The sequence below is a fragment of the Rhinolophus sinicus genome, chromosome 8 (assembly GCF_057876585.1).
Source record: "Rhinolophus sinicus isolate RSI-liver-muscle chromosome 8, RSI-T2T, whole genome shotgun sequence".
In the NCBI taxonomy this organism is placed as follows: domain Eukaryota; kingdom Metazoa; phylum Chordata; class Mammalia; order Chiroptera; family Rhinolophidae; genus Rhinolophus; species Rhinolophus sinicus.
The window spans coordinates 15,467,521-15,490,554 of NC_142508.1; the positions used below are offsets into that span (position 1 = coordinate 15,467,521).

The 23,034-nt window shown below is 38.5% G+C and overlaps 1 protein-coding gene and 1 long non-coding RNA gene across 7 annotated transcripts in view; one reads left to right on the plus strand and one right to left on the minus strand.

The window, feature by feature from the left end:
- MKLN1 (muskelin 1) overlaps positions 1 to 23,034 on the minus strand; it is a 283,828-nt gene that overhangs the window by 120,485 nt on the left and 140,309 nt on the right. The window contains exon 1 of one of the 6 annotated variants that reach the window (XM_019751093.3): positions 16,350 to 16,501. The exons of 4 other annotated variants lie outside the window; for them this stretch is intronic. In XM_019751093.3, the coding sequence (XP_019606652.1) occupies positions 16,350 to 16,447 (98 nt within the window). In that variant the 5' untranslated portion in view covers positions 16,448 to 16,501. Of the gene's footprint in view, positions 1 to 16,349; positions 16,502 to 23,034 lie in introns of those variants that run through there. One more of the 6 variants, XM_019751065.3, reaches the window with a different exon arrangement.
- LOC109457901 (uncharacterized) overlaps positions 16,513 to 23,034 on the plus strand; it is a 141,198-nt gene continuing 134,676 nt past the window's right edge. Inside the window, exon 1 of the long non-coding RNA XR_016021936.1 lies at positions 16,513 to 16,752. This is a non-coding gene — a long non-coding RNA (uncharacterized LOC109457901). The remainder of the gene's footprint in view (positions 16,753 to 23,034) is intronic.

The window sequence follows — 23,034 nt, forward strand, 5'->3', positions numbered from 1 at the left end:
AAAATACCCAAGGGAAAACTGACAGAACTGCAAGAAGAAACAGACAAACTGACTATCATAATTGATGACACCAACATCCCTCTATCAGTAAATGACAGATCCAGTAGGCAGAAACTCAGGAAGGATACAGTTGAATTGAACAGCACCATCAATCAACTAGATCTAATTAACATTTATAGAATATTTCATCCAACACAGCAAAATACACAAGCTTCTCAAGCTCACAAAGGTACATTCACCAAGACAGACCATAAAACACATGCTAATAAATGTAAAAGAATAGAAAATCATACAAAATATGCTCTCAGACCACAACGGAATTAAACTAGAAATCAGTAACAGAAAGTAGAAAATCCTAAAATATGTAGATTAAACAACATACTTCTAAGTAATGCATGAGTCAAGTCTAAATATAAATTTTAAAATACACTGAACTAAAGAAAAATGAAAATAAAATATCAAAATTTGAGTGAAACAACCAGAGCAAAGCTTAGAAGGAAACTTATAGCATAGAATGCACAACTTTTTAGAAAAGAAGATCTAAAATCTACCACCTAAGCTTCTACCTTGGGAAACAAGAGAAAAAAGAAGAGCAATTCAAGCATAAAGCAACCAAAGAAAACAAATCATAAAAAAGCAAAAATCAATTAAACTAAAAACAGGAAATGAAAAGAGAATCAATGAAACCAAAAGCTGGATGTTTGAAAATAAATAAATAAAACTGACAAACTTCTAGCTATGAAAAAAGAAGAAGACACAAACTACTAATATCAGAAATGAAAGAAGGGTCATTGCTACTGATCACTGGATAGTAAAAGAATAATAAAATAAATGATTCTATTTCCACAAAACTGTAAAAGATGAAATGGACCAACTCCTTAAATGACATAAATTACCAACATTCAAGGAGAAATAGATCTTCTAAATAGTCAAGTAACTCTTCACGAAATTGAATCAATAATTAATAATCTTCCAACAAAGAAAATACCAGGCACAGATGGTTTCACTGCTGAGTTTCACCAAACATTTAAAGAGAACAATGATACCAATTCTCTCATTTTCTTCCAGAAACGCAAGTATAAGAAACACTTCCTAACTCTTTCTGAGCCCAGCATTACTCAAATACCAAAACCAGATAAAGACATTACAAGAAAGAAAAACTCAAGCCCTGTATCTTTTATGAATATAGATGCAAAAATATTAGCTAATAAAATCTAACAATGTTAAAAATAATCACACACGACAATAAAATGAGACTTATTCCATATATACAAGGCTAGTTCAACATTCAAAAATCAATTAATGAAGTCCAACACATCAACAGGCTAAAAAAGAAAAGCCATATGATATCAATAGATGCAGACAAAAGCATTTCACAAAATCCAACACCCATTCATACTTTAAAATCTCAGTACACTAGAAGTAGAAGGGACCTTCCTCAAATTGATAAAGCACATCTATAAAACATTTCAGCAAACATAAAAGTGAGAAATTAGTCGCTTTCCCCCTAATATTAGGAACAAAGCACTCCTACTCAACATCATAAAGTTCTAGCCAATGCGATAAGACTAAAAAAAGAAATAAAAGGTAATACAGATTGAAAAGAAAGGAAACTGACATTGTTCACAGATGACATGATTGTAAAGAAAATCCCAAAGAATCAACGACAACAAAAATACCCATCTAATCATAGTAAGTGATTAGCAAGGTTGCAAGATAAAAAGTTAATATACAAAGATCACTGCTTTCCTACATACCAGCAAAGAACTGGAATGTGAAAGTAAAAACACAGTATCATTTATATTAGCACCTAAAAAAATAAAGTACTTACGAATAAATCTAACAAAATATGTACAAGATCTATATAAGGAAAACTACAACCTCTAATAAAAGAAAATCTAAATAAATAATGGAGAGATATTCCATGTTCATGGATATAGGGCCCAATATTAAGATAACCAGTTCTTCCCAACTTGATCTATACATTCTACCCAATCCCAAACAAATCCCAGAAAGCTATTTTGTGAATGTCGACAAACCAATTCTAAAGTTTATATGGAAAGACAAAAGACGCAGCATAGCCAACACAATATTGAAGAAGCAAAGTTGGAGGACTGACATTACCTGCCTTCAAGACTTACTAAGAGCTACAGTGAATCAAGTCAGTGTGGTAACAGTGAAAGAATAGATACACAGATCAACGGAACAGACTAGAGCCCAGAAGTAGACCCCCACACAAAGTCAAGTGATCTTAGGCAAAAGAGCAAAGGCAATTCAATAAAGAAAAGACAGTCCTTTCAACACAAGGTGCTGCACCAGCAGGGCATCTACATGATTAAAAACAAAAACAAAACCTTAGACCTTTCACAAACTTAACTCGAAAATCAATCTTAGACCTAAATGTAAAACACAGAAGTATAAAACTCCCAATTGTCACCCCAATAAACATTAAAGAAAAAAAAAAAAAAAACTCCCAGAAGATAATACAGAAGAAAATCTATGTGACTTGGGTTTGATAATGACTTTTTAAATATAGCACCAAGGGCACAATCCATGCAAGAAAAAAATTGATAAGTTGGACTTTATTAAAATTAAAAACTTCTGCTCTGCAAAAGACACTGTTAAGAGAATGAAATGACAATCCAAAGATGGGGAGAAAATATTTGCAAAACACATATATGATAAAGGCCTGTATCAAAAATACACAAAGGACTCTTAAGACTCAAAAGAAAACAAACCAATTTTAAAATGAACAAAAGACGTGAATACTCCCCCCATCTAAGAAGATATAGTAGATGGAAAATAAACACGAAAAGATGCTCCATATCACATGTCATTAGGGAATTGTAAAAACAGCAATGAGATACCACTACACACCTATTACAGTGGCTAAAATTAAAACAAACAAACAAAGAAAAACTTATGACACCAAATACCATTAAGGATGCAAGGCAACAGGAACTCCCATTCATTGCTGGCTGAAACCCCAAATGGTGTAATGTGACCTTGGAAAATAATTTGGCAGTTTCCTACAAAGCTAAACATAATCTTGCCATACAATCCAGCAATCACACTCGTAGGTATTTCCCCAATTAAGTTGGAAACTTATGTCCCAACCAAAACCTTCACATGGATGTTTATAGCAGCGTTTACTCCGAACTGCCCCAAACTGAAAGAATCAACACGTTCTTCATTAGATTAATGGACAAACTGTCATACATCCACACAACAAAATACGATTCATAGATAAAAATAAATGCACCACCAAACCACAAAAAGACATACAGGAATCTTAAATGAATACTGCTAAATGAAAATAAATTATATGATAATCTGGAAATGACAAAATTATAAACAGTAAAAAGATCAGTGTTTGCCAAAGGTTCAGGAGGAGAAGGGAAAAGTAAATAGAACAGAGAATTTTTAGCGGATATATAACATTATGCATTTGTCAAACCTACAGAACTTTACAACACGGTGTAAACCTCATGCATGCAAATTAAAAAAAAAATTAGGAAATGAGGGGCTTCAGGAAAGAATGTGACAAAAGACTCTAACTGTGTTACAAATGTATGAAACAATCTCACTAAAGGCGATGGGAAAGGTGCTGCCCTGAGTAACTCTGTAAATGAATGGAGTCTGTAAGACGAAAAGCAAAGGAACTGCATGAGTGCCTAACTCTAGTCAACAGAGTCCCACAGGACACAGACTAACAATTCTGATGCTGCTTGCTACAGGTACACTGGGGTTGAACAACTGAATAAAGACTTGGCAAGTGGTTTGATCCAGATTTCTTACTATTATTGTGAAAATTTACAGATCAGCAAGGCGAGGAGCCTACAATTATTCAACGTGCAACAATCAACAGCTTTTCTATACATTAAAAATGAACAAATGGAACCCCAAATTTAAAAACACAAAACCATTTAGAACTGCTTCAAAAGAAATGAAATAAACAGAACAAAACATACACAGGAGGCTCTTTATCCTAAAAATACAAAATGCTGATGAATGAAATCCAAGACAACCTAAATAAATAGAAAGATATATTGTGTTCATGGATTGAAAAACTCAATAAAATAAGGATGAAATAAGAAAAAAGTAATAGAATTGTAAAATCATAGAAGATGCAATCCCATAAATCAAATTTGAACTGGAAATAGCAGTATGAACTCAAGGTATACTTTTCTCTTAAAAAAATGTTTATTTCCTAGCTATGTCCCCTAAAAGGCTTTAAAAGAAATGACAATACAGTAGCAAGAAACGTTCCTACTTTCCAACTGTGAATTCTAAACATCATTCTCCCAACAGGACACGATAGATAAAGGACATCTTGCTATTCTAAACAGCTAAAAAATAAAAGGCTAACAAGGTCATGTCAAAGGAACACTGGAGCAAGCCTGAAGGGACTCCCACTTGCCAAAGACGGAACAATCTGGCATCAGAAAGAATGACTGGTGAGATTTTTAAAGACACAATGAATATATAAATAGCCTAATGTGCATAAATGCTTTTCTTTTTAAAAAGGAAAAAATTTGACACCTGGTGGGTATAAGTCAACTCATTACTCTAAAAATTGGTCATTGAAAGGAAAGAATTAAGCGTTTACCTTGCTTTTCCAGTAAAACTGTATTTCAGAGTAACCAAAAAGCTCTAATGGATGAGGGAGAATTCTATACAGAAAAATTTCAGTTAATAAATGTGAAAGGAATGACAGCATTAGAAAAATCCAATTTTGATACCTTTAATGAGATAGCTTATTCTAACACTGATTATCTTTGGATATTAAAAGCATTAATGAAAGGTGGATGAGCAACCTTATGAGAAAGGAATCAAGTTGTCACCCCAGACTTGGTGTCTCCTGAAATGACACAATACAAAGTACATGGCACCACCTAGGGAACAGTCTTCAAAAAAAAAAAAGATCCAAAATCCGAACAAGTCTCTCCATCTGACTCAGTCCACACAAAGTATGACAGAGGAATTGGTCAAATGCCACTACAAAGAAGCAAGTAGACATATGCAGAACGTGTGAGCCTCTTCAGGACACATGACCTGGTTTCTTCAACAACAAACCAATGGATGGAAGAAAAATGGGAGGATGGTATGACTGTTCTTGATGAAAAGAATTTTAAAGGAACATAACAAATACAGTAAGTGTTTGGATCCTGATTCAAACTACAAAAAGGCATTTTTCAACAGAGAAACTTGAATATGCACTGGGTATTAGGTATTATTAAGGAATTACTGCTACCTCTATTAGGTAACACAATGGCATTGTGCTTATAAGACAATGTCTCTGGCAGGTAAATTCAAAGATGGCCCCAAATGATCCCTACCTTCCGGCATTCATGCCCTCTGTAATCCCTAGGAACTTGCTTCTAACCAAAAGAATACGGTAAAAGTCATGGGATGTCCTTCCCAGGACTGGGCTACACGAAACTGTGCCTTTCATCTGCTATATACTCACTCCCGTGCTGGCTTTGATGAAACAAATTACCATGTTGGAGAGGCCCACAGAGCAAGGGCCTCCTAAGAGCAGCCTCTGGCCAATAAAAACTGAATCTTGCCAACAATCACATGCGCTTGGAAGCAGATTCTTTCCCACTCAAGGCTACAGATGAAACCCCAGCCCCGGCTAACTCCTTGACTACAGCTCTGCAACAGACGTGGAGCAAAGGATCCGTCTAAGCTATGCCTGAAATCTTGACCCTTATAAACTGTGAAATAATAAACATGTATTGTTTGAAGCTGCTAAGTTTGTGGTAATTTGTTATGAAGTAATGGATAGCTTACACAATCTCCTCTCCTTTATGCATACTGAAATATTTACCAATGAAATGATCTTATATTTTCATCTTAAAATACACCAGAAGAAAGAAAAAGAGGGGGTGCAGCAAATAGGTTTTAAAAAAAGGCAGCCAAAATGTTGACAGTTGTCGAAGGTGGGATTCATTTTTCTCTATTGCTGGGTATGCTTGAAAAATGTTCATTAAAAGTTTGTTTTGAAATTATGAATGAGTGAAGTAGGGGTAACAGCAAATACACACAACTCTTGTTTACCGGTGTAGAAAACATTTAAAAGAGACGTGAGGTTAAGGCAAAGTTTTTAAAAGACTAGTGAAAGCTGGTTAATGGGCATTGAATGGGGGCAGGGGAAGAAACCAAGTGGCTCATAATGTAGGAAAACAGAGATAACTGGAATAGGATCCAAAGTGCATATAAGTGAAAGAACTAATCTAGAATGATCATCCCCATTTTAATAGACAAAAAGATGGAGAAAATTAGACAGACAAATTTCATAACGCTTTAAGTATTAACCTGGACATGTAATGACATTACTTTCACTGACAAAAACTTACATTAAGTCTAAATGAAATCTAAAATTGTTTCACATTGTTAAAATGGCTGGATTTATAAAGATGTGGATTCTAAACTCAGCTCTACTACTTACTTCATAAATGACCTTGAGTAAGCCCTGATAGTCTTATTGGCCTCAGTTGCTGCATTTCTAAATGAATACCGACACTACACTTGGAAGAGTCATTGTTGAAAATTACAGGATATCGATGTCCTAGCAAATAGCAGGCATCTGCTTAACGTCACCCAGAGCAAACTCAAGTCACCTTATTATTACAAGCACTTGAACATGTTCCAGCCTGTAGCAATTATCTCTAAGGACTCAAAGCACTTTGGGATCACACACTTATGCGTACACATTCCACACAAATAAAGTACAGCAACCCCTGGGAAAAAGAGAATGGCATCAAAATAAACAAATACTTCCACACCGCAGAATAGTAAGATAGGAAACTCTCACTAGCCAAAAATCAAACTGGAAAGCCAGCTAAAGTCATTTGGGGTCTGTAAAAAACAGAAAATCTGCTGAGACAGTCATATAAAAATAGTCATTTACTGAATATCTCAGAAGGTTTGAATCATCAACCTTTTCTGAAATCAAACAACTGGCCCTTCAGAATATATTTCAAAAGTAAAGATCGCCCTTTTCTACCTAAAGCAAAGTTGGACATGATCTGGGAAAGATTTACTGCTGCTCAACATTGTTCAAACCTCAGACAAAATAACAATATATCCACAGAGTAATTAGAAAGATTTAAGATAGCAAATTCTTCCCAAGTATCCTCAAAGGCTTTATTTATATGCGATTAATTTTAGAGAAATAATCCTGATCATCTTCTGATGAAATCAAGTTCTCAAAATATCTTTGCTGGGCAACACTTTAACTTCATTTGAGTTACTGTATATGTGATGGTGGGTGAGGGGGTACACTTATTTCAAAAACTACTCTGTAATATCAACTCCTTGCTATCCTGTGCCAAAAAGCCCTTAACATCGAATCCTCTCATGTTGTATGAAAATACATAAAAGGCTAGAGAAACTAAACGACTGACCTAAAATTATCAAGTGGTAGCATATATACACACAACCTTCTTATTTGTTCTTTAAAGTTTACTTATTTGTTAAAATTATTTGTGAAAGTTATTTATTTGTTAAAATTAAATAAAATTGAAAACTGTGGGCAATGCTGAAACAAAAGGCATTACATTAAAAATTTAAAAAAATAATCAACCCAATTCTTACAACACTTTGGTATTTTCCTTGCAGTCTTTCCATATACACAAGCCTTCAAGTGTGTGCGTGTGTGTGTGTGTGTGTGTGTGTATGTAAAGATAAATTGGATTAAACCATTTAATAAGGGCTGTTTTTTGTCCCGTGGTTTTTTATATGACATTATATCTGAAGTATTTTCTCTACAGCATTTAAAAATATTCTAAAACTTACATTTTAATGGCAGCCTATTAGCCCAACATAATTCAATGGTATCTCAACAAACTGCTCCATTAAATCCAGTAATTCTCAGGGTAACATATCTCTTTCAATAATATTAGATATTTGCTAGCGTATTAATTTGCAATCCATGCACTGTATTTTAGATAAATATAAAAATAAGCACTGCCCTAAATGCCTTGAAAAAGCCAGTTAGAGTATCATCAAAATTTCAAAATACCTTATTTAATTTCCTTAAAAGAATGAAAAGAATTCAGAGTTTTGTTTTTATTATACTTAAAATGGTTTTGCATACAGTGCCTAGCCTCCTAAACGCATTTGTAATCAGCGAATGCTTATTTCTTCTAACATGCAGAATTATAAAGGAAGAATAAATAAACTAACTAAATAAATGGGAGGAGCTCACTGCCACACATGGGCAGCATAAATGTTAAGTGTGCAGAGGGGACGACAGCACGGGATCTGCGACACTATCAGCCAAGCTGCCTTCAGTAAAGCGCATCTTTTGCACCACTGTAATTATGAAATAAATCTGACCAAAAACTAAAAAGACTTATTTAAAGCATTAAAAAGTGATGAGTCTGTTGAGCAATATGGGCAGGGCCACCAATCCACACATGTAATGTCTAAGGAAGGCCCTGACCAACGACCAAGTGTGTCGTGTGCCCCGTACAACTGGGCAAAGTCTACCTCTAAGCATCTTCCTGCTTCTGACCAAACAAGTTCCAAATGTTAACCTCATTTCCTAAATAAGAGCTGATGAATATGCACAAAGGTAAGGAGAAATTCCTGCTTTCAAAAAATTTGAAGAATGGTAAAGTAAATTAGATTTGCCTATAAAAGAAGGCATATAGCTCATTTACCTCTTCTAAGAAGTCTCTCCTCAAGCCCCAGCCAACAGTAAAAGCTCCATTCTCTGAATTGCTCTGCAGATTTCTGTAGCATTTCCTGCTTTTATCATCACTCATCCGAACTTAGCTTTTGCCACCTTCTGTTGTACTATTATGTATCACTAGTTTATCACCAGAGATCCTGTCGGCTTGCCTATTATTCAGGAGTTAGTAGGCACCCAATAATTTATTTGTGGCAAAGAAAGTAAAAAATATGAAAAGCCGTAATTGCAACTTGAATACCACAATGTAACAGTAAAAATATAGACAAAAACAAAGTTTTTCTTTAACCTGTTACCCATAGTGGCATTTGAGGTTGAAGAAAACGAAGATCATGATAGATGTCAGACTTAAATAAACTTTCAGATCAATGCGTATGAATTTTCCAATCATCTGAAATTCTCTTTAAGTTCCAAAAGAAACTACATATTCTGTTCAACTAGAAGTTATTATTTTCAGCTCTTTTAAAATCCATGCCTCAGTCTGATTAAGGAAAGAATTCATAAACAAGTGGCATAAATATCTCCCATTCAATATGTAAACAAACTATAAATTTTAGGGAAAAAAACAACAACCAACTTCCTACTAACATCTCCACCACAAACTGCTTAGCAAAGTTTATGTGAACATATGCATGTATGTCTCCAAATATGTACACTGATAGGAAAGGTACATATCTTAAAAGATACAGGCATGGAGCCAATCCACATACATGTATTCTGAACAAACATAAAGCAAGATAAAAGACTAGCTAAACTGTCATAGAAAGTTCTCAGAGCAACAGATTTGAAGTCAAGTAATTTGCTAATTCCAGATGGTCGCTTTTCTTACTCTGTTCAATTCATATGCATTAATCAGTGTCTTGACATTATTCAAAACAGAAAAAAATTAACTAACAACAGCCTGGAAGTTCCTCAGTTAAACATAAAGTTACCGTATGACCCAGGCATTCCACTCCGAGGCATTTATCCAAGAGAAATGCAAACACACAACTATACAAAAACTTGTACACAAATGCTTATGGCAGTATTATTTATAACAGCCAAAAAGGAAATACAACGCAAATGCCCATCTAGTAATGAATGAACAAAATGTGGTATACAGATACAATAGAATATTATCAGTCATAAAAAGTATGTAGTACTAACACATGCAACAGCCTGGATGAGCCTTGAAAACAGTATGCTAAGTGAAAGAAGCCAATCACAAGACTCCATATTATGTGATCTCATTTATATGAATGCCTGGAATAGGCAAATCTATACAGACAAAAAGTAGATTACTAGTTAATTAGGGATGGTAGAGTAGTAAGCAGATAATAGCTAAAGGGTACGATTTTCTTCCTGAGATTATAAAAATTGGCTACAGTGATGGTCACATATATCTCTGAATATACTAACTTGTACACTTTAAAGAGCAGAACTGCATGGTATGTGAATTACCAAACCAAAACCATTACTATGTAAAAAGATCAATTAACAGATACTTATGTTCAAGAAATTGGAGGAAATGATCCTTATCCTAAAATTAATCAAAGTATTGATAATACACTCTGAAACAATTAAAAGCCATTAGGCAAATCCGATTCTGTAATGAACTGATCTTTAAAGTTCTCAAGGTCTCACTAGAAATACTGCCTGTAAGAATTATAAATAACTTTATAATAACTTTCTAAAACTCCAAGATAGATAAGAAGTTTTCTCTAGTTCCAAATCCTTCCAAATACAACACACCCTCTACCCCAATAACTAACGTCACTTAAAATATTCTGAGAAATTGCTGAAAACTATGCAAATTTACAGCATGGATGTAAAACTTACTAGTTATTTGATATTCTGAACACGGCCAGTATGCGACTCCCTCTAGCCCCAAACCAAACTTGCATTAAAAAGAGAAAAGCAGTCAAAATGCCTAGTTAATCACTCATTTATTGATTTAATAAACACTATTTATTGATTTAATAAACATTTCAGAAACATTTATTGATTTAATAAACATTACAACGATGAGCGGGAAAAAACTCCACAGTACCTATGGAGCCTGTGGTCTAGTTGGGGGAGAGCTATTTATTAAGTAATCACAGAAATAAATGCATAATTAAAATTTTATAAAGTGATACATGAGACAGGTACACACTTGTATGAAAGCATTTCACTGTTGGGGCAGGAAAAGGGATGCCAGACACCCTGGGGGGACAGGGCTTCCCAAGAAAGTGCTGTTTCAGCTGAAGTATAAGTCGGAGTTAGGTTTTATGGCTCTTCTGCTCACACTACTTAAATCCAAAGGGAAAAGGGGAGAAAGGACAGTGAGAGGAAGGGGAAAGGAGACATATCCAAGGATGCTTAAAATACGAGTAATTTCATATTTCTATTTATAAAAAACAACATGCCTTAACAACAAATACACAGGTAATGACTAAAGTAAATATCAGTCATACTAAAGGAATATAGGACATTAAAAAAGTATTAAATGCTAACAATATTTACAAACCAGCAAATTTACATTAGCTCCAAGCATCTTCCCTTCTAAACATTGTCTTCACATAAATAATATTCCCATGAAAGTTTCATAAAAAGGTAGAGAATATAAAAGTCACATTACAGGAAGGAAAAATATATACTTATGGCAAAGATTAAACTCTTAATTTCTGGACCTCATAAACAAGTCTCAAAAGAGACTTACAAATCAACTAAATCAAGAATAAAATCTCATTTTAACTCTTAATTAGTGGTTAAAACTGCTGACAAATAATGTTATATCTATTCCATAATTTTTCCCATCGGATATTAGGAATAATCAGTTAAGGTGTCAAAAGGCAAAATGAAGAAAAACACAAATAAAAATCTGGGACTCACTAATATATATTAATATAACCATGAGAAATTCATAAGCCTACAAGACAGAACAGTCCAGTCTGTAAGAACTACACACAGATTTCTGCTTTTGGATGCGACAGGAAAGCCTGTAGCAGAACAACATTCCCTCTTAGAACCAGAAAGGCTGTGTAACAGAAAGAAAAAAGTTCTGAAGATAGAGACTTTCTCAGGCAGCTAAGACTTGAGATGCCAAAAAAACTCATTCTGTGCAGCTTTCCCTTCCCCTCTCGGCTCATTCCACCTATTCCTTTACTGGCACAGGGAAAGCAAGTGAGAAACCAAGAAAGGGGATGAAAACCTGGGAAAGGACAATCATTCAAGGACAAAAAAGTCACCAGAGCTTTTAGTAATTTCATGGGGCCAGGAGAACAAAACTTGGTGGTCGGGTCTTGCCATGACACCCAGGACTTGGGAAGTCAAAATCCCACAGTGAAGGGAGGCACAGAACAACAAACCTGACACTACTGATTTTCCTTTTGAGGCATTTGTCTGTTCTTAAAGTGCACAGAGCCAAGAGGCTAAAAGGCCAGCAGAAAGCAACTGAATAGCTTTTAGGACTGTCATGCTGCTGGAGAGACAAAAGCAGGAGAGGCCCAAGAAAACTGCAGTCTCTCAGCTGAGTTCCCTGGAAGGTCACTAAAGGTGGGCAAATCAGAGGTTTACAAAACCTAAAATCCAACCTCAAGTCAGCTCAGCTCTTGACTACTGAGGTGCTCTGCCGCTATTCTATCTGCCTACCAGAAGATGGGTGAATCCTTTCTAGAGAAATTTATCATTAAGCATGTAACTTTAATTCTAATTGTATTTAAACTCTACATATAATGTCTGGCAATGAATCAAAAGTTACCCCCAAAAAAGGAAAGAAAATAGTTGTAATAATAACTAGATCAACCAAGATATTTAACCAGAAGGAAAAAGAAGAAAAGAAACAGACCTACAGGTGAGCCAGATATTGGAGTTCACACAGACTTTAAAGTATCTTGATTGATATGTTCAAGAAAATAGATGACACTATGAAGATTTTCACCAGGGAATTACAATCTATCATTAAAGAAAGAAGAGTGAGGGAAGAAATTCGACCACTAAAAAAATACTGAAATTCTACTACTAAAAAATACTATGGCTGAAATCGAAGGGAACAAATTATGGGGTTAAAGCAGACGGGGCATAGTTGAATAGAGAATTAATGAAACTGGAATATAGGCAAGTAAAACTTATCCAGAATGGAATAAGGAAAGAAAAAAAAATGATAGAAAAGACAGAGAAAAGCATAAGGGACAAACGGGACATGATGAAAGGTGTAGTACAGAATTTAACTGGAGTCACAGAGAAAAGCCAAAAAAAAATGGAGCAGAAATAATATCTGAAGAATCTCAAAATTTTTTCAGAACTGATGAAAGACTCATGCTACCAGAAACCCCCAACAGAGTAAATACAAAACAAACTACTGTATTCTTAGGTGCTGATAGCTACAGCTGTAAAAGAAAATGATTCTTGAATGACTGAAATACAGCCAATTCAGACCCCCACAAAACAGTTGTATCTTATCTACATGTAAAACACAAAGCCCTTGTCTCAGGGCCCCAAAAAGAATTTATTAAAAATCTACATTTACCTAAAAACTAATGCAAATACTAGCGCCATTTGCCTATCTCAAACAAAAAATTTTTTAATGTAATATAAAACCTCCCAGCATCTGATCAAGATAAAAAGTACTTCTGCATAAAAGGAAAATGGAGATGCTCTGAGAAGAGTCATAACTTGCTAAAAGTCACAGAGATCTAATTTTGGAGCCAGCTCTGCAGATTCAACCTCTAGTTCTCCAGCCACTTCGTACTTTTCCTTTCCTCAGTGTCTTTATTTTTCTAAAGTTCTAAGATTACCAGACTGAGAATATCAGAACTTTCAGTGGCCAGTAAGGTTCCCGAGCCAGGCCAGTGACTAATCTGGGGGGGGAGGGGGGGAGTTGAATACCTTCAAACTAGGGATTCACAACTCAGTGGATTGCAGGAGCAGATGGGATTGTAATGAATCCTCAAATTCAGATGCATAACCACCATTGTCTAGAGACCAAATAAATAATAAATATCACAAAAGTGTTCTATTTCCCAAATGTACGTGATTAATAAAATCAAAATTCATTTAAAAGTCAAAATGAAGGAAAAGAAATTACTGGAGCAATGTCACTTTGAATTACATAAGCTTTCTCTAGACATCTCTTAAGAACATGCCTGACCAAAACCACATTCTTAATCCCAAATTACTAAGGATAATGCCAAAATAAACCATGGTACGTAGAAACAGCAAGTTTCCTACACAGGCAGTAGGAAAATAAACCGCTACCTTTAATTCAACATCTAGGAACTCATCATATATGAGTCCCAAGATCTGTTTTTGTAAGGCAAACTCTGAGTACTCCTAATGGTCAAAGAACAACAAAAACAAAACAAACCCAGAAAACCTAAATATCCAATAATAGCGGACCAATTAAATAAAATGCCAAATTATTACATGGATTATAATATAGCATAACAAATGACAATATAGAAGAATATTTAGTAGCACAAGAAAATATTTACTATAGTATATTAAGGAGGAAAGAGAGCACAGCAACAACAAACAGGAGACAAAATCAAATTGAAAAATACATATAGACACAAAATATCTGGAATGATATATACCAACAGGTGATGGTATTCAGGGTAATTTATATTTTGTTTCTGAAGGTTTATATTTTGCAAATATTCCACAACAGACTTAAGGGTTTGATTTTTTTGGGCAATCAGTACCAAAAGAGCAATTTAGGCATGTGACCCAGCAGTCACAAAACTCTCCAACTAAAGCTCCGTAAAACTCAGCTATAGTCCTTCAAAGAAAAAAAGTTCAGATTACTCTTCTATTGTAATAGGTTAGTGCTTTAAAATAAAAACTATACTGCATAAGTCAACTGACTATCATAAGGATTAAATAAGACACTGTAACTGAAAGCGTTTGAAAGTTAAATATACATTAAATACTAGTTTATGAATAGATTTGTGAAAATTATAACAGATTTCTCCGATTTCAAACAGCTGCCTTCTGACCCCAAAACCAGTGCTCTGGGGCCAGGATAATGAGACATAAGTAAGAGTGAAGTTGCCATCCCATTAAATCATTTCCTGCTTGAAATACACTCTTCCCTTTTTATTCCTAACTCAGGCGGGACTTGATATCCAAGTCTCACCCCTACACTAGAAGTTTAGAGTGGAATCCTGGAAGCCGCCTAACTCAAGACCGGGAAAATGTCTCCACAGTTACTCGTAACAATGCCACCCAACGCCTGTCTGTGATCCTAACCTGGGTATAGAAAAATGATGATTATCTTCAGATTCAAGAATGTGTTAGCCCTGGAAATCAGAAGTACCTAGGGCCACATTTCAACTCCAGCTGAAGGCTAGAAATGTTTACCTGGCTCACTTTCAAATCAAAAGCAGGATTCCAGCATCAACCAGGGACACAGCCATAGAGCAGCTATCAATAGGACACACAGGCCAGATCAGACCACTGGTCACTTGGCACCCTTCACCGAACCAAACCCTACTGAAGGCCTGACTGCCAACCCTTGACCTGGAGAACAGAACAAAGGACTAGCAGTCAAGAGTTAGATTCTTCTAGCCACAGCTCCATTTTGAGATTCAGGACAGATTTGACCAGAGAAATCAAATTTGAGAAAATGGGAAGAATTTTTGAAGGAAGAGTATGCTTCTCAGATCTGGTCACTTCATTTGCTCAGTAACATAAAAACTATTATTTGTAACTTGTTTTGTTCATAAAATCATTCCCTGGGCTTGTGCGATGATGGGGTGGGAGGGCCACCAGTAACACTTTTTTTCAGGGTCTGCACCGATCTTAAAACTTTACTAAATCAGTTTATCTATCTCTATGTAAAGCTGGAATTCAATTTGCTCCTTCTCTCAAAGATAAGAATACAGGATAAAAGTACTTTCAGCATTTCGGAAGGGAACTGCTACAGAAAACCCCACGGTAGCAAATGCAATGGAACCAGTGGTGGAAGTCAGATTCATTCAAGTCGGGCTTTTCTGTCTATATTTGAATTTGGGGGCTGGGAAACTGATCTGTCTGTATGTTTCGAGTCATAACATAATGGAGCGCTTCTGTCAGGTCCCTCCTGCCCACTCCCTGTCTTTCTCAGAACTACCAGCCGGGAAAAGATGCGCCCTTTGCTACGTCTCCCCGTTTGCAAGGATTCCGATGAACTGCACAACTTTTCAGCCTTCGGTGACTTTCACGACTCTGGGTGCTCATCACTTGTGATGACCACCCCCTCCCCGCAAAGGCTCTGCTCAGCGTTACACTTTGTCCTGGCAACGATCCAATGAACCCCCCCGTCTGCGGCCAGCTCGGACGACCTTACACATCTCCACCAGTGCGCCCGCCGTCGGGACCCCAAAAGCTCCGACTCCTGCCCCACCTTCCCGAGCTGCCCGCCCCCCAAACCCTACTCAACCCCCAAAACCCGGGCATAGATGGCATCACCGGCTCCCAGTTGTCCTAAGCGCTCTGAACCCGCCACACACCTCGCACTCCGGACCCTCACCCCTCCCCGACTCGGGGGCGGACAACGCTCTCGGCGGCTGGACTGACTCCGGAGGCCGCACGTCCACTCACCAGGCCCCGCCTGGGCCTCTCGGCTCGGCGCCCTCCACTGCCCGCCTGGCCCAGCCGTGCTTACGCCGAAGAGTAGGGAAGCACTAGCCCAGGACCCGGCACTTACTCAGGAAGGTAGGTGGAGGAGAAGGAGCTCCACTTGTGTAGCGCGTAGGGCAGAAGCCGGCAGTCCGGCGCCGCAGCAACAGCCCCGCCAGCCGCCATCTTGTCAGCACCGTAGCGGCAGCCTCCGAACGCCGGCCGCGCTGGGAGGAGGGAAGGGGCGTGGCTTGCTCTTAAAGAGACCGCGCCCCGCGTCGGCCGTCGGCTCCCTGGGTCTCCGCAGCAGCGTTACCGCTACCTGGAGGGGCTGAGGCGCGCGCGCAGGTGCGCGATTCGCTCCGAGTTTCCGACGCTGAACCAACCCTCCTCAATAACTTACAGAAAGAGGGACGGGAGTGTGAGCATCTGAGAGACTCTCCTGTAGGACTTGGAGGGAGTGGCGCACAGGACTTTCCTTACAAGCCGAGGTAAGGAGAATTCCCAGAATATGATGAAAATAAATACATTGCGGTTATGGGCCAGGAAGGCAACATACGAAAACAAACTTGGAGAAGGGACGTCTTTGCGACTTCGGTAAACCACTGCCTTCCCCAGTTTACAAATCCTTTAAGGACCCAGCCTCGAAGGGAATTGAAGCGAAATCGCGACTCTCCTTTCCCTGTGGCGTTGTCCTGGTTTCAGATGTCCTGTCCCCGTGTTCCAGAGTCACACGGAGACAGGAAAAAGGAAACGCTCGCGTGTTTTGTGCCTCTCGTTGTACACATGTGTTGTGAGCCCTCTTCCACGAATCTTGTGGGATTGGTTTGCTCAGTCGTAACATGCACCCCCAGGCCAGAAAAAAAAAAAAAATCCTTAAGGAGCTGGGAAGCTGTGTGTCATCATTTTTCCAGTTGGTAAATCTGCCCACTTTTAATTCTGACACAAATGTAGCCCAAAGGTTCAGAAAGAGCCAGAGACAAGAGTGCCAGGAAAAAGACTACAGAAGGAATTGCTCTAATGCCATGTGAGCGCGACACCAGCCTCTTAATCAAAAAAGGAACGCTTGCCCTAAATATCTGACAGCTTGGGATAATGTTCCCCTTAAGTACCTGCTGGTCAGGGTTATGCCCGTTTGTCCCCTGGCTTAGCCACTGCAGTCCCCAAAGTCCTCATCACTCGTTGTCGACGAGGTTCTACCCCTGGAAGCTTGGACAGTATCTTCCTCTCCACCCGACAGGTGGAAACACTCCTGCAAGAGAGTTTCTCAGTGAATGGCCCAGGGCGTTGAAACACGTCCCTAATTGTATTCTCATCCTGTTATAATCCTTAACCCGCCCAAACTTCCTCCACTCCGGTGCTGACTTCCTATTTCCAGGGGGGAAACCTTAGCAGTGGCCGCCACTAGCATATCAGAGCCAGGAAGCTAAATAGAAAGGCCACAATATGTCAACCTTTACCATCACTGGGGCTTTGAGTGTTGCAGCGCGTTGGGAAAGTATGTGTTCCTCCAAGGAATGCTATCACCTCAGTGACGCAAGCTGGGAGTGCAGAGAGGACGGGAGAGGCCAGAGAAGGTTCGTTCCAAAGATGATGCGTGGTTATCTTTGAAGAAAAGAGATACTTTTAAGGAGAGCAGATGAGATGGTGACTCGTTCAATGAGTTTAAAGCCCCGAATTTGCTAATTACACCTCGTACCCTAATGTGTAAAGAACGAGAGTCCCTGTTCTTTTCCAGCCATAGAGTTATGGTTTATGAATGGTCTTTTAATAAAACACATATAAGTTCTTCCTAAGATGATTTTCTATAACTTTCAGTGACTTTCTGTTCCTTTTGGGTAACATCAACCGTTCTTAGCAGAGGCCTTTCCTATCCTGCTTTGATTACCACTCCAGCCTTCTCTCTCTTTTCTCTCCTTGGCACTCTTTCCTCTGGCCACACCAAACTAATACACTGAATTGGCTCCTGTAACTTGTGCTCGCTCTGGCCTCTGGGGCTTCGTCTAAGCCCAGCCAGGAATAGTCTCCCCCATTCTTCACCTGCCTAACTTCCATTTTTCAGATTATTTCATTCTGGAAACAGTGTTCCTCATCATCTATTCTGAGATTAGGTGTCATTTTCCACATTTCCCTTGGCACCCTGAGTTTCCCTCCGTGTCTTAGCAAACATCACAATGTCTTTTAATTGCCTCTTGATTTCTCATTCTCTCTCCCTAAACTGTAACTCTCATGAAGGCAGGACTCATACATATCTTGTTCACAGTTGTATCCTCACTCTTGTAAGAGTGTTAGCACATAGTAGATGTTTAACAAATCATTATTGAGCAATAACTGAATGGCCCTAAAAGAGAACATGGTTTGCAAAGGAAAAAGAGTGACAGAACTTCTCAGACTGCAAACATGTATCCCACAGAGACTGTAAAGACCCAGGATAGCATGGCTTGCCTGCCGCACCAATTTTACAGATGGCAAAAGAAATCATTCGTACGTTAACATAAATACAGAGAGATATGATACTGACCCCCAAATTTGTGTAAATGTTAAGATAAAATAGAAAACAAGAAATTTCAAGTTTTGCAGGAGTCTGCTCCTGCTCAGATCTCCTAGGGGTACACCTTTACCTCCTCTGCCTTTGGGGCCTTGCTTTAGGTGATGGGGTTTAGTGTAAGGATACATGGGGAAGGCCTGAAAACTGTCAGCAGCCATTTAGTCCCTCTAGTTCTCCCATACTTCAAAAATTGGACATATTGATGGCCTCCTGGAGAGCTGGATAATGGATCATGTTTTAGGGATCAATAGCTCTAGTGATGTGGTCATCGTGTCTTCCCCTAGAAGTCGTCATCTTTTACTCTCTTCTGCCTTCTAAGTATGGTTCTCATAGTAAATACTTCTCAGAGAGAGTAACTGATTGTAACTGATTTGGTGTGTCACCATTCACTATCTTTTCCAGCAAAGAAAAACAAGATTTACTGAGAGTCTGTGATGTACCAGGCCGTGTCCTAGAGGCTAAGGAGACAGGGATAAACAGGGAAGCCAGACAAAGATCCCGCTTTCATGGAGCTTACATTCTGGTAGGGCAACATCTAATAAATACAATAAACAAATAAGTCAACTAGGCAATTTTAGTCTGTGCATTTTAGGTGCTAAGAAGAGACTACACCAGAGTAATACTTCGATGGGATGGTAAAGGAAAGCTTCTCTAAGAAGGTAATACTTGAGCTAATACCTATACAAATAGAAAGTGCTAGCCATGCAAAGGCTAGATAAAAAACATTCCAGGCAGTGCAATGGGCCTGTGGCAGGAAAACGGTTGGTGTGTTCCAAGAATAGAAAGTGTGGCTGGAGCATAGTGATGGAGGGGGAGAGTAGAACCAGACCAAGTAGGGCCCCAACAGTCCTGGTTAGGAGTCATGACATGGAAATGAAACCTGTGCCACGGAATAGCATAATTCACTTTACATTTTGTGAAGATATGATGGTGGCCTAGACGAGCAGAGGAGATGGAGAGAAGTGGTTGAATTGGGACATGTTTTGGAAGTAAAGCCAACTAGACTTGCTGATGAGGGAGAAAAGGCAGGAAGAAAAGGAAAAATGCAGGATAACTCCTGGGTTTGGGGTTTGTACCACTGAGTAGATAGTCATGTTTTACTGAGAGGGGAAGATTTGGGGTTGGAACACCTCTGAGGTAGAAGAAATCAAGAATTCTGCCTTCAATGTACTGTATGGGGGGATGCATAATAGATATGCAAGTGGAATTGCCAAGTATCCAATATACAGACCTATACTGCTCAGTCTTCAATCAAGCCACTTCATAGACCTTTGGCCTTCTTCCTATGTAACTAATCAGTGGTTGCTTTTTGGGGGTGCTTAGGCACTGATTCCTGGGTCAATGAATTTTTCTCTGAGTAGCAGAGTCACCATAACTCTACGTAGAGCAGCTCTAGATAGAAGAAACCATCTGTAGGAGACTTCTGCAGAAGGGTCTAGGAATACACGAAGAGTCTAGGAAAAGAAACCTAGAGTATATATACATTGAAAATCTTAGTTTCAGTCTCAGTTCTGCTACTTTCCTAGATCTGAGACCATGGGAAAGTCACTGAACTTCTTTGAGTTTCATTTTCCACCACTATAAAATGTATTTAATAAAATCTGTTTCACAAGGGGTTTTGAAGGTCAAGTGAAGGAAGAGTGCCTCGCTTGTTGGCTCTGATATATAATAACATAACTCCTCCTTTAATTCTCACAGAAACTCTGAGCGATAAATATTTCACAAATGAGAAAAATAAGACCCAGAAAGGTTAAATAATTGTTTGTTGTCTTTGGTTTGTCCCTCCAGATGTGCAGGAGTGAGAGACTAAGGTTGGGTATTTGTTCTCCTGACTCTCTGGCAGTAAGGTCACTCTGGGTGACTGGCCCTTACGACCAAAGGGAGCAAGTTCTCCTCCCAAGTGGCCTCTCCACACAGCTCTCTCTGGTTTGGGGTTCCAGAACCCTCCTTGCTACCTGTGGTTTCCTGGTATGTTCTCACATCTTTATAAATAGTCCCTTTAATAAACCTCTCAGATTATCCAACAGAGAATGCCATCTGCTTCCATCTGGGACCCTAACTAATACAATAACTTACCTAAGGAAATATTATCTAGTCAGTGACAGAGGCAGAATCTCTTTGGTTCAAAAGCCCATCCTGTTTAGTGGAATCCCATTCTTCTCCTGTGGGAAGAGACTTAATAAACTGTAAAGTATTATACTGTTCAGATACAAGATATTGTCAAATAACGAAGACCACCAGAGTTAAAAAACAAATACAGCTGATTTTGTTTCCAGGCAAAGGAACATGCCAATTGAGTGAAGGAGAAAAGAAGGTGTTTTTAATTGTTAGGAATGGGTTTCATGGTTGTTACAGTAATTAAAGATTAAAACAAATACTCTAAATAGGCTAGAATAAATCCGTAGCTCTGTACATGATTGGTTAAAACAAGCCCCATACTTTATTGGTCAGGAATAAAAAGGCTTCAGATATGTCACATAAGGGTCTTGCTTTAACTTACCAGGGTCATTCACAGTTCATGGTTTCTTTAACAGCTTTCGCTGGTTAGCAGAGTTGAAGCACAATATTCAATGCCCTATCTCCTAGGCAAGCTGTGCTGTACATGGAAGAACTTCTCTTTACGGTATTATTATGCAACAGATGAAGAAACTAATACCCAAATATGTTAGATGTCATGCCTAAGGTCACTTACTACAACTGGGCTGTTACAGATCTGAATCTAGAACCCAAGTGTCTAATTCTCAGTCACTTTTTTCCTAGTCTAATTGACGGGAACTTTTTAGCTCCATCCTTACATTATTCTTTAAATCCTCTATAACTAGCACATGTAGATAAGAAATATTTCCTGAATTGAATCTCTTAGTCCCTCCTGAATTTCTTGTCACTAATTGTCTTAGTCAGTTGAGTCTATTGTAATAAAAATATGACAGACTGGGTGGCTTAAACAACCAACATTTATGTCTCACAGTTCTGGAGGCTGGGAAGTCTAAGATGCTGGTATATTCAATATCTGGTGAGGGCTCTCTTCCTGGTTTGCAGACAGCCACCTTCTTGCTTCTGCTCCAAAATGCATGCCCTCACATGTAAAATATTAATACATTCATTTCATCCCAACAAACCCCCAAATCTTAACTCATTCCAACATCAACTCTAAAGTCCAAAGTCTCATCTGAATATCTAAATCAGATATGGGTGAGAGACTCATCCTAAGGCAAAATTCCTCTCCAGCTATGAGCCTATGAAACCAAATCTGCATAGGATAGACTTTCCCATTCCACAAGGGAGAAACAGGAAGGAAGGGGTGATTAGTGCCAAGCAAGTCCAAAACCTAGCAAGCCAACTCCATGAGATCTCAAGACTTGAGAATAATCCCCTTGTCTCGATATTCTGCCTTCTGAACTCCCTCTCCCCCCCAAACCACTTCCTGATTACCCCCCCCCCCCATCCTCACCCCTCTCCTCAGGGCTCTGCCTGGTGGAGGTCACAGCCCTACAGCTCCTGGCAGCCAAGGCTTTGGGTGGAAGCCGTCTGGCCCGTTGCAATGCCCCCCACCTTTCGAAACCATGGAAGCAGTCCTGAGGATCTCTGAATTGGCTTCAACGTCATTCTTCCCTTGTCTTGAAGAATGACTTTGTTCTTATTGAATGTTTCTATGGTCCTGATCCTATAAAATCCAAGAAGTCCAACAGTCTTCCTTTATTCCATCCCCTTCAGTTCAAACCTAGGTGTTCCTACTGGGGTGGCTGATTAAGTCTATAGTTCACATCCATACTGATCTGCTTATCAAATGGCCAGTTAGCCACACCCTTGGTGTTCTTTTCCAAACACTGCTTTCTTCTTCTCCTTCTCCTCCTTTTTTTTTTTTCTTGTTTGTTTTATGGACAGGTTGAGAAATTTCCAAATCTTTAAATTCTGGTTCCTTTTTTGTTTAACAGTTCCACCATCGACTCATTTTTCTCTTTTTGCATTTTACTATACGCAGTTAGGAGGAACCAAGCCACTTCTTCAACACTTTGCTTAGAAATCTCCTCAGCTAGATGTCCAGTTTCATCATTTGCAAGTTCTACCTTTCACAAAACACTAGAACACAAACACAGTTCAGCCAAGTTCTTTGCCACTTTATAACAAGTATCATCTTTCCTCCAGTTTCCAGTAATATGTTTCTCAATCCTGTATGAGACCAGAATGGCCTTTACTGTCTAATATCTACCCACATTCTCTGCAT